At 52.4% G+C, this 13778-nt stretch overlaps 1 protein-coding gene across 2 annotated transcripts; it reads left to right on the forward strand.

Annotated features, from left to right (window-relative positions):
• The first annotated feature begins 1495 nt into the window (after positions 1–1495).
• Positions 1496–9476, forward strand: Mcam (melanoma cell adhesion molecule). 2 transcript variants are annotated; one of them, XM_051156274.1, is made up of 16 exons: positions 1496–1610; positions 3363–3493; positions 3579–3786; positions 3877–3947; positions 4044–4131; positions 6240–6419; positions 6539–6660; positions 6774–6936; positions 7022–7140; positions 7220–7361; positions 7516–7637; positions 7736–7877; positions 7969–8064; positions 8229–8376; positions 8633–8750; positions 9178–9476. In XM_051156274.1, the coding sequence occupies exons 1-16, from the start codon at positions 1538–1540 to the stop codon at positions 9205–9207; spliced, it is 1953 nt and encodes a 650-aa protein (XP_051012231.1). In that variant the 5' UTR covers positions 1496–1537; the 3' UTR covers positions 9208–9476. The 2 variants fall into 2 exon arrangements, with proteins under 2 accessions (XP_051012231.1, XP_051012232.1); XM_051156275.1 differs by lacking the exon at positions 8633–8750.
• The last annotated feature ends 4302 nt before the right edge of the window (positions 9477–13778 follow it).

Raw genomic sequence — 13778 nt, forward strand, 5'->3', positions numbered from 1 at the left:
GGAGGTGAAGCACTTGGCCTGCCTCGCCAATCAGCATGTCCTTTGCCACTTCGGAGGAGCGGATGCTTATCTTCCTGTTTTGCTCTGGGCCAGGGTCCAGTGCTCATCACTTCGATGTGAGGGTTGCGGGAGGGGGAGTAGAGGAGGCAGGACCCTCTTACTCTCTCCCCTCAAAGGCCTAAGCCAAGCAGCCTGGCAGGCTGGGCATGACTCTGGCTGGAGACTAATGGACAGGGAGAAGGGTCAATAAGACTTAACGATGAGATAGATGTGGTTTGCCTGTCATCTGAGTCATCAGAACCTGGCCATCTTTGGTGTTTGCTGCCTCACCCTCCTCCCTCAGCAGAAAAGCTGTTCCGGAAGGACAGATAACCTAAATCCAGACCTCTCTCTGGTGAGAGTCCCAGCAGTTCTGAACTCCTTCCCGAAGCCATGGTACTGGGGTATTTTTGAGTCTTAGAGTCCAGAAGACCCAGGGAGAAAATGGGATTTAGAAAGAAGGGAGGCTAGGGGTTTTGATACCTTGCTATATGGGAGACTTTGGTATCTGGCGTCTGCAATTGGTCCATATGGATCTGACTTCTCCAGCCACTGAGCCCCCACCAGCAGCGTGAAATAGTTGAGCTAGGGGTGGGTAGAGCAGTACGGTGTGTGTCTGTGGCAGGGGCAGCTCTCAGGCATTAAAAGGAGCAATAGGTTTCTGGGAGTCAAGCTGGGGACTCCCACATCCATTAGTATTAATTAACCTTTCCTCATTCGGGGAGGGGAAACTGAGACGGAGACCAGGAAGGCATGAATAGGTTTGGGACAGAATTAGATGGGCCTGGGCGTGGACCATGGGCCGGTGAATTCAGCCCCTTCCTCCCTTTACTGTAAGAGGGACTTGCAGGAACTCGAATATGAAAGGACAACCCAAACGACACCGTTTCCAACTCCCTCTGCCCCCTTGCAGGCACCCCTAGGTCTGTGGGACCTGGCACAGTTCTTTCCTCAAGGCTGCCAGGAGAGCGAAGACTTTGGGCCAGTGCCAAGCCAGCAGCCGCCGCAGTGAAGCGGTCGTTCCAGAAGGCGACCAGGGCCAGCTACACGCCTCCAAAGCAGGACAGAGGAGCCTGATTGGGAGGCCCCCATCAGGGACACCGCTCTGCTGCTCCTCTGCCGAGGGTCCTAGGACTACACCCGATGATGGTAGCCAAACCTGAATGAGCGCTGCTACTGCGTCCAAGAAAGCTCTAAGGTGACTGGGCCAGCTTCTTCTGCCGCTCTGGCCAGTCATTCGAGCCCCAGGACACCTGTCATTGCTTCTTCAACCTTTCCAAGCCAGGAAGCTGGGAAGCGAGAGTTGGCCTCTAGGCCAGGATCGGGGCGCAGCTCCCAGCCGGCGCGCCGGGTTCCGCCCCCTAGGGCGCGGGGAGGGGGTGGGGGGCTGCGCGGGGCGGGACCGGGCGGCGCCCGGGGTCCCCTCCCCCGCCCCCCTGACGTCAGCCCCCGACAGCGGCGAGCTCCTCACTTGGCTCTCGCTCTCCGTCGGGGAAGCATGGGGCTTCCCAGGCTGCGCCTGCTCTGCGCCTTCTTGCTCACTGCCTGCTGTTGTTGTCGCCGCGCCACGGGTGAGTTCTTGGTGTTGGGCGGGGGGTTGGCGTGGGGGGAGGCTGACCCGTGTCCCGCGGGGCACAGAGGTTGAGAGTTGGGGGACTGTCTTCGACGGAGCCGGAGCATGCTGGAGATCAGAGCTGGCAGGGGCAGCAAGGCAGAGTCAGGGTTCAGCACCCCAGCGGGAGCTCCTCTTTGCCACAGTCCCCAATTCCCAGGCGCTCCTCGTGTGTGCAACTTCTTTGCAGCGGGTTTGCAGCCTAGGTTCTAGAGCATTCTGCGAACTGACTCGGCCGAGAGGCTGCAGCTGCGAGCGGGAAGGGGTGGGGCCGAGAATTTGCCGGACTCTAGGCCGGCCACCCGCAGGTGCTCGCTCTTGGTGTAGGCAGCTGGAGCCCCGGCAGAGAGGCGCGGCTGGGGCGCAACCCCAACCCGTGCATCCCGCGCCCGCCTGTTGCTGGAAAAGGCAGTTTCCCTTGGTGGAGGGGGCCGCTGACCCCTCCCCCTCCGCCTGGGCTGCACGCCAGCTTGGAGGTGAGCGAGGGAGGAGGCAGCTCCTGCTGGGGCTGGGCGTTGGCAGGGGCAGCCGGTGGTGTGGGTCTTCTGTGCTTCCCGGTTCGATCACAGGCGACAGACGACTTGCGAAGTTCTACAATGTAACAGCGTATGTGGGGGGACTAGAGTCAGGTGGAGAGAGCCCTGGCACCTCGGAGCTTTTCTTTAAGCCATCTAGTAGACAGGCGCTCCAGGGTCCCGGCTTCCCTTGGAGGGCCCGCAGCGGTGTTGGTGTCGTGTGTTATTCTTGGCTCCTTATCCTGTCCCAGCTACTGGTCAGGCTGGGGAAGGGGAGGGCTGGGCATTACCCACTTCGCTGGCCTCTTGCCCAGTGCCAGGCGAGTCCCTGGGGGTACTCGAGTCTAGTGCCTCTCAGGCTGACCTTATTTCTGGGGAAAGGGCTAAACTCAGCTAGGCAGCCTCAACACAGCAAACCCAGCCTCACTCTGCCCTGCTCTTCGGGCTCTCAGAAAACAGAGACCCAAGGTTCCTGCTCTTGGTAAAAGAGTCCCCCACCTCCCCTTCCAGTCTGGAAGGCACACAATCCAGGCATCTCAGTGTCCGGCCAGACTGTGTCCAGTGACATCACCTCCTCAAAGGGCTGGCAGAACGCTGGCACCACTGACGTCACTGCTGCCCACTCTCTGGTTTTTTGACCTAACCCCTGGAGGAGACTGACCCCTCTATGCTTGGATGGGGTCAAACAGATGTATTGCAGTGTTTCTTGACATGGCGCTTTGGGAGTATGAATCGTAGCCTCTGGCCAGAGTTGGTCCACTGTGTCTTCTGGAGGATTTGGGGGGCAGAGGGTAGAATAGTGACGTCTTCATGGAGGGGGGGTGACACAAAGGGGCCTGTGTGCCCCAGCCTGGCACATGCTTTGCATTCCCATAGTCTGAGCTCACCAGGACTAGGAAGGGGCCCAGGAGCAAAGGGGCCTTCCTCTTGGCCTGGAGCCCATGTTCCCCTTATCTGTCTCTCTACCAGCTTCTTCTAAGAGACACCCAGTTGCTCTGTCCGTGTCCGGGTCCATTTTCCCACTGGGAGAGAGCTGACCTCGGATGGGGTGTGGGCAGGGTGAAGGTGAGGGTAAGGAGAGGGAGGGCCCTTTCCGGACCCTTAGAGTAGAACACCTGCAGTGAGCCTGGAGAGGGGATAAGACAGAGCAGCTGGAACTGACAAAGCTGTCTGGGCATGCTCCTCCCCTTCTCCAGGTGTGCCAGGAGAGGATGAGCAGCCGGACCACACACCAGACGTGGTGGAGGTAGACGTGGGCAGCACAGCCCTTCTCAGGTGCAGCCCCTCACATTCCTCAGGCAACTTCAGCCGCGTGGACTGGTTTTTGGTGAGTGTCCGCCTGGGCTTTGGAGGGAGGTGGGACCCACCATCTCTTGGGCAGGTAGTACCATCTCTCTGCTCCTTGCCCTCAGATTCATAGGAAGCAGCAGATACCCATTTTTCGTGTGCGCCAGGGCCAGGGCCAGAGTGAACCTGGGGAATATGAGCACCGCCTTAGCCTCCAGGATTCAGGGGCTACTCTGGCCCTGAGCCAAGTCACTCCCTACGACACGAGAATCTTCCTGTGTAAGAGCAGTCGGCCACGGCTCCCGGATCACTATGTCAAACTTCAAGTCTACAGTGAGTGCCTTCTCACTCCTGCCCGCGGCATAGCGTAGACCATGCGCAGATGGGTTTCCACAGCTCTATTCATTTCCCTCCCCATTGTAGAAGCTCCAGAGGAGCCAACCATTCAGGCCAATGCTGTGGGCATCCACGTGGACAGGCAAGAGCTTAGGGAGGTGAGATACGTTGGGTCAAGTGATGGTGAACAGGGCTAAGCTGCAGCCTTGTCAGGGCTGTCAGAAGCAAGGAGACTCCTGGTCTGTCCTCCTTAGGTTGCTACCTGTGTGGGGAGGAATGGATTCCCCATCCCTCAAGTCATCTGGTACAAGAATGGTCGTCCCCTGCAGGAGGAGGAGAACCGTGAGTAGTCCCTCGCCACTGAGGCTCGGGAGGACCGTCGAGCATGTTCCTTTAGACCTTTTACTGGGGGTGGGGGAAACCCATACAGGTGATCGTTGAATAGTTAAGACTGTAGGCTGGAGAGCTGGCTCAGTTAAGAGCACTGGTTGCCCTTGCAGAGGACCCAGGTCAGTTCCCAGCACCCACATGATAGCTCATGGCCACCTACAACTCCACCCTCAGGGGATCTGATGCCTTCTGACCTCCAAGAGTAGAAGGCATGCGTGTGGTGCACATACATACAAAAAAAAATCTTATAAATTTGGGGGTATTTGTTTTTTTAATTCTAATATTTTTTATTTAATTTTAATTTTTGTGCGTTGGTGTGAGGGTGTCAGATCTTGGAGTTATAGAAAGTTGTGAGCTGCCATGTGGGTGCTGGGAATTGAACCCCGGTCCTTTGGAAGTGCAAGCAGTGCTCTTAATCACTGAGCCATCTCTCCAGCCCAGTATTTGTTTCTTTGTTGTTGTTGTTTTGGTTTTTTAAGACAGGGTTTCTCTGTGTAGCCTTAGCTGTCCTGGACTCACTTTGTAGATCAGGCTGGCTACAAACTCACAAGAGATCCACCTGCCTCCCAAGTGCTGGGATTAAGGCATATGCCACCACCACCTGGATTTTTGGGCTTGTGGGTTTTTTTGTTTGTTTGTTTTCAAGACAGGTTTTCTCTGTGTAGCTCTGGCTGTTCTGGAACTCGCTCTGCAGACCAGGCTGGCCTTGAACTCAGAGAGTTCTGCCTGCCTCTGCTTCCCAGGCACTGGAATCAAAGGCATGGCCTAGCTAGAAAAAAATTTTTGAATAAAAATTTAGACTTTAAAAAAAAATCTTAGCCGGGCGTGGTGGCGCACGCCTTTAATCCCAGCACTCGGGAGGCAGAGGCAGGTGGATCGCTGTGAGTTCGAGGCCAGCCTGGTCTACAAAGTGAGTCCAGGATGGCCAAGGCTACACAGAGAAACCCTGTCTCGAAAAACAAAAACAAAACAAACAAACAAAAAAAAAAACTTAGGAATTAATTTCTGGTCTAGACTATTCCTAGAAATGACTCTGTCAACCGTTTTCTTTCATTTTTATTTCCATGTCTATCATATAAACAAGTGTTTGCAGCAGTGTAGAGGTTTGTATATGGTATTTTGAGACTCCTGAAACTCACACTGGCTTTTAACTGCTGATTCCCGGCCTGCTACCCCAGCACTGGGATTCCATGAACACACCACCATTCCTGCCTCAAGGCTCGTTGATTTTTACTGCCTTAACCAGGAGTGATTTTTGCATATACGCTAGCCTGGGGATAGCTGGCAGTGTCTGGGGCCATCCATGCACAAACACAGACGCTGCTACTGACATCTGGTAGGTAGAAGTCAAAACTACAGCTCAGGACATCCTACAATGCACAGGACGGGCCCCACCACAATGAATTAATTCTGCCCCAAAACATCAATAGTGCTGAGCCTGAGAAGCTCTGACCTCAGTCGAAATGCTGGGGCACAAGTCCCTTTGTGTAACCTTTCCAGGTCAGCCCGTTCCCACAGACCTACTTTGCTTCCTCTTGTCATACTGAATATGGCTTAGCTGTTAGCACTTGATGTTTCACTTTTCTGTCACTTTGGGGTTTTTGTTTGGGAGTCTGGGGATTGAACCTAAGGCCACACACATGTTAAGAACGTGCTCTACTGGGAGCGGTGGCGCACCCCTGTAATCCCAGCACTCTGGGAAGCAGAGGCAGGCAGATCGATGTGAGTTTGAGGCCAGTCTGGACTACAAAGTGAGTTCAAGGACAGTCAGGGCTATGCAGGGAAGCCCTGCCTTGAAACTACCCCACCATCCCAAAAGAACATGCTCTATCACTAGGCCTTTTACCTAACTTCATTTTTCTTCATCTCTGGGGTGTCCCTGGCACCATCCTTTATAAACATGCTGAGGTGTCAAGTGCTGAGTTGAAAGGTCACACGTTTGTCTTTGGCCTTGGGCCTCTCCTTTACTTCTCTGCTGTTCCTCAGAAGCAGCTGGGGTTGGAGGAGGGGAGCGATGGTGGGCGCTGAGGGCCAAGCTTTGCTTCCCTCCTTCTGCCCAGGCGTCCACATCCAGACGTCACAGATTGTAGAGTCCAGTGGCTTGTACACCTTGCAGAGTGTCCTGAATGCACAGCTAGCGAAGGAGGACAGAGACGCCCAGTTTTACTGTGAGCTCAGCTACCGGCTGCCCAGTGGGAACCACATGAAGGAGTCTAAGGAGGTCACTGTGCCTGTGTTTTGTGAGTGCTGGCTTGCTCCTCTGGGTTAGGGGGCGGGCCTGGTGGGTAACTCCTGCAGGTCCCTGTGCCTCCAATACAGGGCTACTTGGACTGAGAGCCTTTCCACTCTGCCCACACAGACCCCGCAGAAAAAGTGTGGGTGGAGGTAGAGCCCGTGGGACCGCTGAAGGAAGGGGATCATGTGAAAATCAAATGTCAGACTGATGGCAACCCTCAACCCCCTTTTACTGTCAACAAGCAGGTACAGAGCGCTCCACGTTGGGTGTATGGCGGGTGCACCAGGGTGCAGGCAAAGGGCTGAAAACTGTAGCTGGAGGGGCGTCAGCGCACCATGACACTTTTGTACTCTCCCAGAACTCCAACACTGGGGAGATGGAGGAGGAGATCACCGATGAAAATGGGATCCTATCCTTGGCGCCTGCACACAAGCACCATAGTGGGCTCTATCAGTGTCAGAGCCTGGACTTGGACACTTCAGTCACACTGTCAAGTGACCTCCAGGAGCTGCTAGTGAACTGTGAGGCACTAGGATGGAGGTTCAGTCTGGGGAAAGGAGAAAACTGGCCGTCCTGCCAAGGCTGACACTTTTGCTATGCCTCCAGATGTGTCTGATGTTCGAGTGAATCCCATCGCCCCGGAAGCCCGAGAAGGTGATAGCCTCACACTGACCTGTGAGGCAGAGAGTAACAAGGATCTTGAGTTTGAGTGGCTGAGAGACAAGGTACCCAGATGGCTTTGGTACTGTGGGCAAGGGGAGCTTGCTCCTTCTCAGACCCCCCTGACCCACCTCTCACCCCTAGACAGGTCAGCTGCTGGGAAGGGGCCCCGTCCTCCAGCTGAACAACTTGAAACGGGAAGAAAGGGGACAATACCTCTGCATGGCCTCTGTGCCCAGCGTTCCAGGCTTGAATCGAACACAGCTGGTCAGCGTGGGCATTCTTGGTGAGGCCCTTTGTACAATGGCCAGGTCACCCTGCGTTGCTTGGTTTTGAGCCGTTGGAGGGTCAAAAAAAAAAAAAAAGCCAGTGCATACCATGGGAGTTGTGGAGATGGAGAGCAGGCTATTTGGGGGGTCTAACCCTTCCCTGCCCCCAAGGGCCCCCATGGATGGCATTAAAGGAGAGGAAGGTGTGGGTGCAAGAGAATGCAGCGTTGAATCTGTCTTGTGAGGCCTCAGGAGATCCTCAACCCACCATCTCCTGGAATGTCAACGCTTCAGTGAGTAGGCTTAATCTTCTTCTCTTAATCCCTGCCTGGGGCCTTGAGGCCAAGGCCGGAGGTGCTCCCCGCCCTCTGAGCTGCCCCTTTACTTCTAGGCAACTGAATGGAACCCAGATCCACAGACCGTAGTGAGCACCCTGAATGTCTTCGTGACCCGGGAGCTGCTGGAGACAGGTGTAGAATGTACAGCCTCCAACTCCCTGGGCTCCAATAGCACCACCATCATCCTGAAGCTGGGTGAGAGCCACCTCCCTGCAGAGGTTGGCAGGGGCACACCCAGGCAATTAACATGTGCTTCTACTAACCCCCACCTCCCTCTGCCTCCTAGTCTCTTTAACCACCCTTACACCTGACTTCAGCCAGACCACTGGCCTCAGCACCTCCACAGTCAGTCCTCACACCAGAGCCAACAGCACCTCCACAGGTAAGCCAGGCTTGTGCCAGGGTGCTTATTCTGCCCTGTCGACAGATGGGTGTCACAGCCCATCTGTCACCCTGGGCTGGATAGGGTGGGGCAGCAACAGCAGTGTGGCAACCTGCCTCCCCCTTTCCCCACCTCCAGTGACTGGAAGTGTCTTTGTTTGACAGAGAAAAAGCTGCCACAGCCAGAGAGCAAAGGTGTGGTCATTGTGGCTGTGATCGTGTGCATCCTGGTCCTTGCCGTACTGGGCGCTGCCCTCTATTTCTTCTACAAGAAGGGCAAATTGCCATGTGGACGCTCAGGAAAACAGGAGATGTAAGTCAGGCGTATGGTCCTCATTCCCCCGTTTTGGCTGCCCAGCTTGCTACATCGTAAGGGACAATGCCTGCATACCCAGTTATCCCTTGAGAGCCCGCCCTTTTTTTAATGCCCACTACCCTAACTTCCACCAACCATACCTTCTCGAATTTTCCCTTCCTGAGCTAGCCCCACAGCACCAGAGCGTCCATCCCAAAAGGGTCTCCCCTTTCCTTGTCCCCAAGTTGCCAACCTTTGACCTCCCTCCTCCCAGCACGCTGCCCCCGCCTCGTAAGAGTGAATTTGTAGTTGAAGTTAAGTCAGATAAGCTCCCAGAAGAGATGGCTCTCCTTCAGGGCAGCAACGGTGACAAGAGGGCTCCAGGAGACCAGGTAGGAGGCAGTTCCTGAGGCCAGGGCCTGATCCCCCTTTCAGGAACTGGGGGTAGTGGGCTGATGGTACTTGTTCCTGAACACTAACTCTTCCCTGTCCTTTATCCTTGGTTGGAGATGGGGAGCAGGCCCACCCTACCCTAACATGACTGACAGATGGCAGGACAGAGCAAACGGTGGTGGGACCCTGGAGAAGGACAGAGCAAGGCCCCGCCCCGTGCTCTGCTAGAAGTGTAGCCTTATTCCTCAGCACAGACTTAGTTCGGGGACTTCTATCTTTTCTTGTCCTCTCCCCCCCCATTTCTGCTGCTTGCCTCAAGGGTGTTGCAAATTCGTCAGCTGCTGCTTCTCTCTCTCCTTTTGGTAGTCATGTTGTGAGCCCTGCTGGCTCTCCACGTTTCAGTCCCTTCTCTCTGCCCACTTCCAGGGAGAGAAGTACATCGATCTGAGGCACTGAGGCACGAGCTGACTCACCGGCGTGTCTGGCTTCCTGCTCAGTCTTCACCCCAAGCTTAAAGCCTCCAGAGGGACAGCAGGGAAGAGCCTCACTCAGCTCCCCTGCAGACCAGGTCCAGAGGGCTAAGAGCTGGGACAAGAGCCATCCGGAGGATCTTACTTGGCCACGTAGGCCTGGATTTAGAGACCAAGTCCTCCTCTGTGTCCACTGAGTGACGCTTATCCCAGGGTCGTCTTTCCACCTTACACAGCCAGTGGTTGCAGATCCATCTCCTACCACCAGCCGCGTGGCTTGCCTGAGTGCTGTTCCCCCCCAACAGCCTTCATGCTACCTGCATCACCCGATACAGTACGTGTACGTAGGCACTGATCCTTGAGAGAGCCCACAGCCCAGAGGCAGCTGCAGCACTGCTTGTCTGCCTTCCTGCCTGCTACTAATTCAGGGTCTCTTGGAACATTTTTCCTTTGGGCAGGAACTGGCGTTGGTTCTTCATACACATCCCTGAGTAAGGAAGCTAGGCACTGTTTGTTTCTGAGCTACTGAGCCCAAGCTTCCTGCATTCCCTCAGGGTGTAAAGGGAGACTGAGAGAAAGAGAGAGGACAGAGAGGAGGTCTACTGTTCACAGGTATTAGGCTTACAGGTTTGCTAGTACCAAATTTCTACATGTGAGCTTAATGGCCCAGATCCTAAGAGTCCAAGTGGGAAAATGGTACTTAGAGATGAAAACCTGGCCCGTGAAGAGCTTTTGAGGTATGTGTGCATCTGTGTGTGTACATACATACATACGTATATATATATATATATGGTTTTGTCTGTAAATTTGCAAATTGTTTCATTTTATATATTATGTGTGTTAGAAAAATAAAGTCCTATTGTTCCAAAAGCATAGTACTGCCTTCCATTCACTGGGTGACAGACCTGGAGCTTCCAGCCCCACAGCTGTCTTCATAGAAGGGGCAGGGTCCCGGAGACTGCCCCAGGGTCCCGGAGACTGCCCCATACTTCTAGAGCACCCAGAGCTGGGCAGCATGCTGCTCAATGCTAGCTGGCAGCTACACCCCATCCTGTGGAACCCCATCACTGCCATCATCTCAAAACTGCCCTATGTACTGACCCCAGCCCCAGATGAGCCAGAACTCAAGTGTGCTACAACAAAAGAAATTTTATTTAAAAATATTTTTTTACAGACATGGGTGCTTGAAAAAGCTCTTTAGTTAACTGTATGGAAATGAAAAAAAATTAATAAATAACATTAGTATAACAGACCTCTAATTAGTATAACAGACCTCTACACATCAGTACACTGGCAAAACATGAACTTGAGAGAATGAGTCTTAAAGCTCCGCTATTCTGCAGGAGTATTTACCTCTGTCTGTTCTTTACAGGAGTGATTAAATACTGCTAATAGAAATCTTTTTATATTAATGACATTTTAAAAAATAGTCCATGAGAATCTCACCTAAGTGTGTTTGTTTTCTTAACACTGATATACAAATTGGGACTCTATTCTGGGGAAAATAACAAGTTCTCTCTTGTCCCACCCAAATCAAGAATTTAAAAATCTTGAATGAGGATGACCTTAAAAAGAACTGTGTCCACCCCTGACTCTTTGTTAGCCACAGGGAGGGGGAAACAGGGAAAGGGGGAGGATAAGAAAACTTGTGGTTGAAACCTATGACAGTATGAGTGACAGGCTTCAGGGTTCCATGTCCTTCCCTGGGTGCAAGCAGACTCCACGCAGGGCACCAGCCACTTAATGCTTTATGGTTGAAGCCTCAAATGAAAGGAAAGCCAAGTCTGAGGAGAGGCAGGAGGTTGAAGCTGGCTCAAGATCCAGCAAAACAAAGACAACAAACGAACCACCTCCTCTCCCTAGGAGGGTCCACCCTGCAGCTCTGCTCAGCAGGGCGCTGTTACCAGGGAGGAGTGGGTCGTCCAGAGCCATCACCTCAACATTAACTGCTGCCTGGAACCAACCAAGTGATGCCAGAATAAAATGCTCTTTTCCAATGAAAGCCTCATGGCAGAGAAAGGAGACCATAGGCACTATGTACCACCTCTCCAGCCCGACATCCATAGCCCCAAGACTCTAGGGTTAAAGATATTCAAGGCAGAGGAGCTCAGACTCTGGTATTTCCATATAAGTCCTAAGATGCAGCCTGGGGTACAGTGCTGCCTTAGAAAGGCACAAAACATTTGGCTTTTTTTTTTCAGTGTGCTAAAAATTGTTTTGTTTTGAATAAAGGAAAAAGATATATAAGGTTAAAAATCCCAAGTCACCACAGCCAGAAAGCAGATGTAGGAGGCACCTCACAGCTGCCATGCCCAGCATGTTTCAGCAGAGGTCAGACTTCCCACTTAAGGGTGCTGAGGAGGAGGGTGAGGAGGGCAGGAGGAGGCTCCCCTCACTTCTACTGCAGGGCTCACTAGCCCAAAGATTAGGGGAGGGAGCGCAGGGCCTGGAATCCTCCTTGCCACTTAAAGACAGCCAAAACATCGTCACCCTCTCCACTACTGGGTGAAAGGTAGGGGGGAAGGAACCACACACCCCACTTCAGGCCTATGTGGTGAGGCAGTGTGCACAGCATGCATTGAGCAATCCTTTTCTCTGGCCTCCATTCGGGTGTTGATGGAAGGAAATTTCAAGGCAATGCAGAGCTTTGCCTCTCACATTCAGCTGTGAGACTGAATCAGGGCCAGGTGATCAGAACTCCTGCTGACTTGTTCAGCTGCCAGATTAGTAGGAGACCTGGGGCCTGGCTCCGCACAACACAAGGAGCGATCAGCCACACTCTTCTCAAGCACTAAACCTGGGAAGAGGCAGCGAGATCTCCAGGCAGCTGGTGGTCAGCAGCTAGCCCTTCCCCATGGTGCTCTGCATCAGGTACAAAACAATGTGCAGGGCTCTCCCTGTGCCTATTCCTCCAGCTCAACTCTTGTGCTACTTACTGGAACCAAGAAATACTGGAACTTTCTCTCGTAATCCACCCAGATTTCCTGGGACACTGTGAAGGCACATGGCACTACTATCTCTCTGCTCCTTCACTCAGGAGCCTAGACGAGACATCACATGCCAGACCTGACAGCCTGCTTTCGCCCTTCCGATGCGCCTCAGCGAGTACCTTTGGATTAGCAGGTTACTTCTGTGGGTGCCAAATGACTTGAAGATTTAGAAGTTAAAAGCAGGGTAGTTTGTATGATATTCCTTAAAAATCAGGACATACTCTAAGATGAAATCCCAAAGATCCAGGCAAGCAGAAGCATAGTTTTATTTCCCCTACACTTAAACAAAAACAAAACAAATAAACCCCACCACCACCAAGAACAACAAAACCACCACACTTATTATAGGACTAGAGGAAAAGCAACCAGACAGGGAAGATACAGGAAGCTTACATGTCTAAAGAGTGCACAGAACAAGCTCTATTTGACACTGAAAATATCTGTGTTCCAGGGCAAATGTCCTAGTGGTATCTAAGAAAGCAGGGTTAAGAGCATCACCGCAGACTCCCTCACAGGAGGACAAACAAAGAGGGGATGCAGGAGATGGGTCAAGAGATCAGAGAATGAACAATATTCACCACTAAAACCAGAAGAGAGCCAAGCTTAAAGGTAATAGCTACAGTAGAAGCCATGATATGCACTCTAAATAACATCAAAGAAGACCCGAGGTCAAATGGAGGCTAAAAATGCCACCCAAGAGCAGACTAGAGTAGCCTCAAGAGTGAGGAAAGCAATCTTGGGTGTCAAGACTCATAAGGAGAGAGAGAGAAAAAAAAAAAAAAAAAAGAAAAGAAAAGAAAAGAAAAGAAATGAAGCAACAAAGGTGATAGTGACTCTGAGTAAGTTAAAAGTTTGGATTTCTTCAACCTCCCAGATGAATAGCAGGGCAGCAACTGTGCTACTAGTTCGAAAGTACCTTTGCATAGCTCTTCTAGGAAGCTCTCAGTTCACCGTAATTTCTCTGTTCTCCCTGTAAAGCCCAGTGTGGGGATGGACTCTCAAATCTATATTCTTGCTGAGTGTATTCTTTCCTAAGAACACAACCTAAGGACAAAGTGTTTAACAGGCAGGTAGGAGATCATGGAGATCAGCTCCTCCACCTATAACAAGATGCTCACAGCTGCCCCCGTGTTGAGTTGGCATTATCACAGGATGACAGAATTGCATTATGACCACCAAACATTGTTGTCAAGGCAGCTGTAGCAAACCTACGTGTTCCAGAGGCAATAAACTACAAAACACTTGGAGGAGCTGTTTTACTGCTTCGTTGCTGTCTTTCCGTATTTGTATGGCACTGGAAAGAAGGTCTTTCTCCCGTTATTTGTGGAGACAGGGCTGGAGAAGCTAACCAAGAGGCAAGCGCACGCATGCCTTGGGTAAATGAAGTCAGACACACACCAACTCTTCTGAACACCATTGTCAAAGCTGCCCTTGGACTTAATGTATCATTCAGGCTGCAAGTCCCAACAGGCAGCAACTCAACAAATCACCAAAAGATTCCATGCCATGTATGTCACTGTCTTCCAAGGCTCAAATCCACCAAGCATCAAGCTAGACACAGCCATTG

The sequence above is a fragment of the Acomys russatus genome, chromosome 14 (assembly GCF_903995435.1).
Source record: "Acomys russatus chromosome 14, mAcoRus1.1, whole genome shotgun sequence".
Classification (NCBI taxonomy): domain Eukaryota; kingdom Metazoa; phylum Chordata; class Mammalia; order Rodentia; family Muridae; genus Acomys; species Acomys russatus.

Coding starts and splice junctions, on each gene's coding strand:
- Mcam (XM_051156274.1), top strand. CDS start 1,538: ATGGGGCTTCCCAGGCTGCGCCTGCTCTGCGCCTTCTTGCTCACTGCC. Junction 4,132..6,239: donor CCTGCAGGAGGAGGAGAACC/GTGAGTAGTCCC, acceptor CCTTCTGCCCAG/GCGTCCACATCCAGACGTCA. Junction 6,937..7,021: donor CCAGGAGCTGCTAGTGAACT/GTGAGGCACTAG, acceptor CTATGCCTCCAG/ATGTGTCTGATGTTCGAGTG.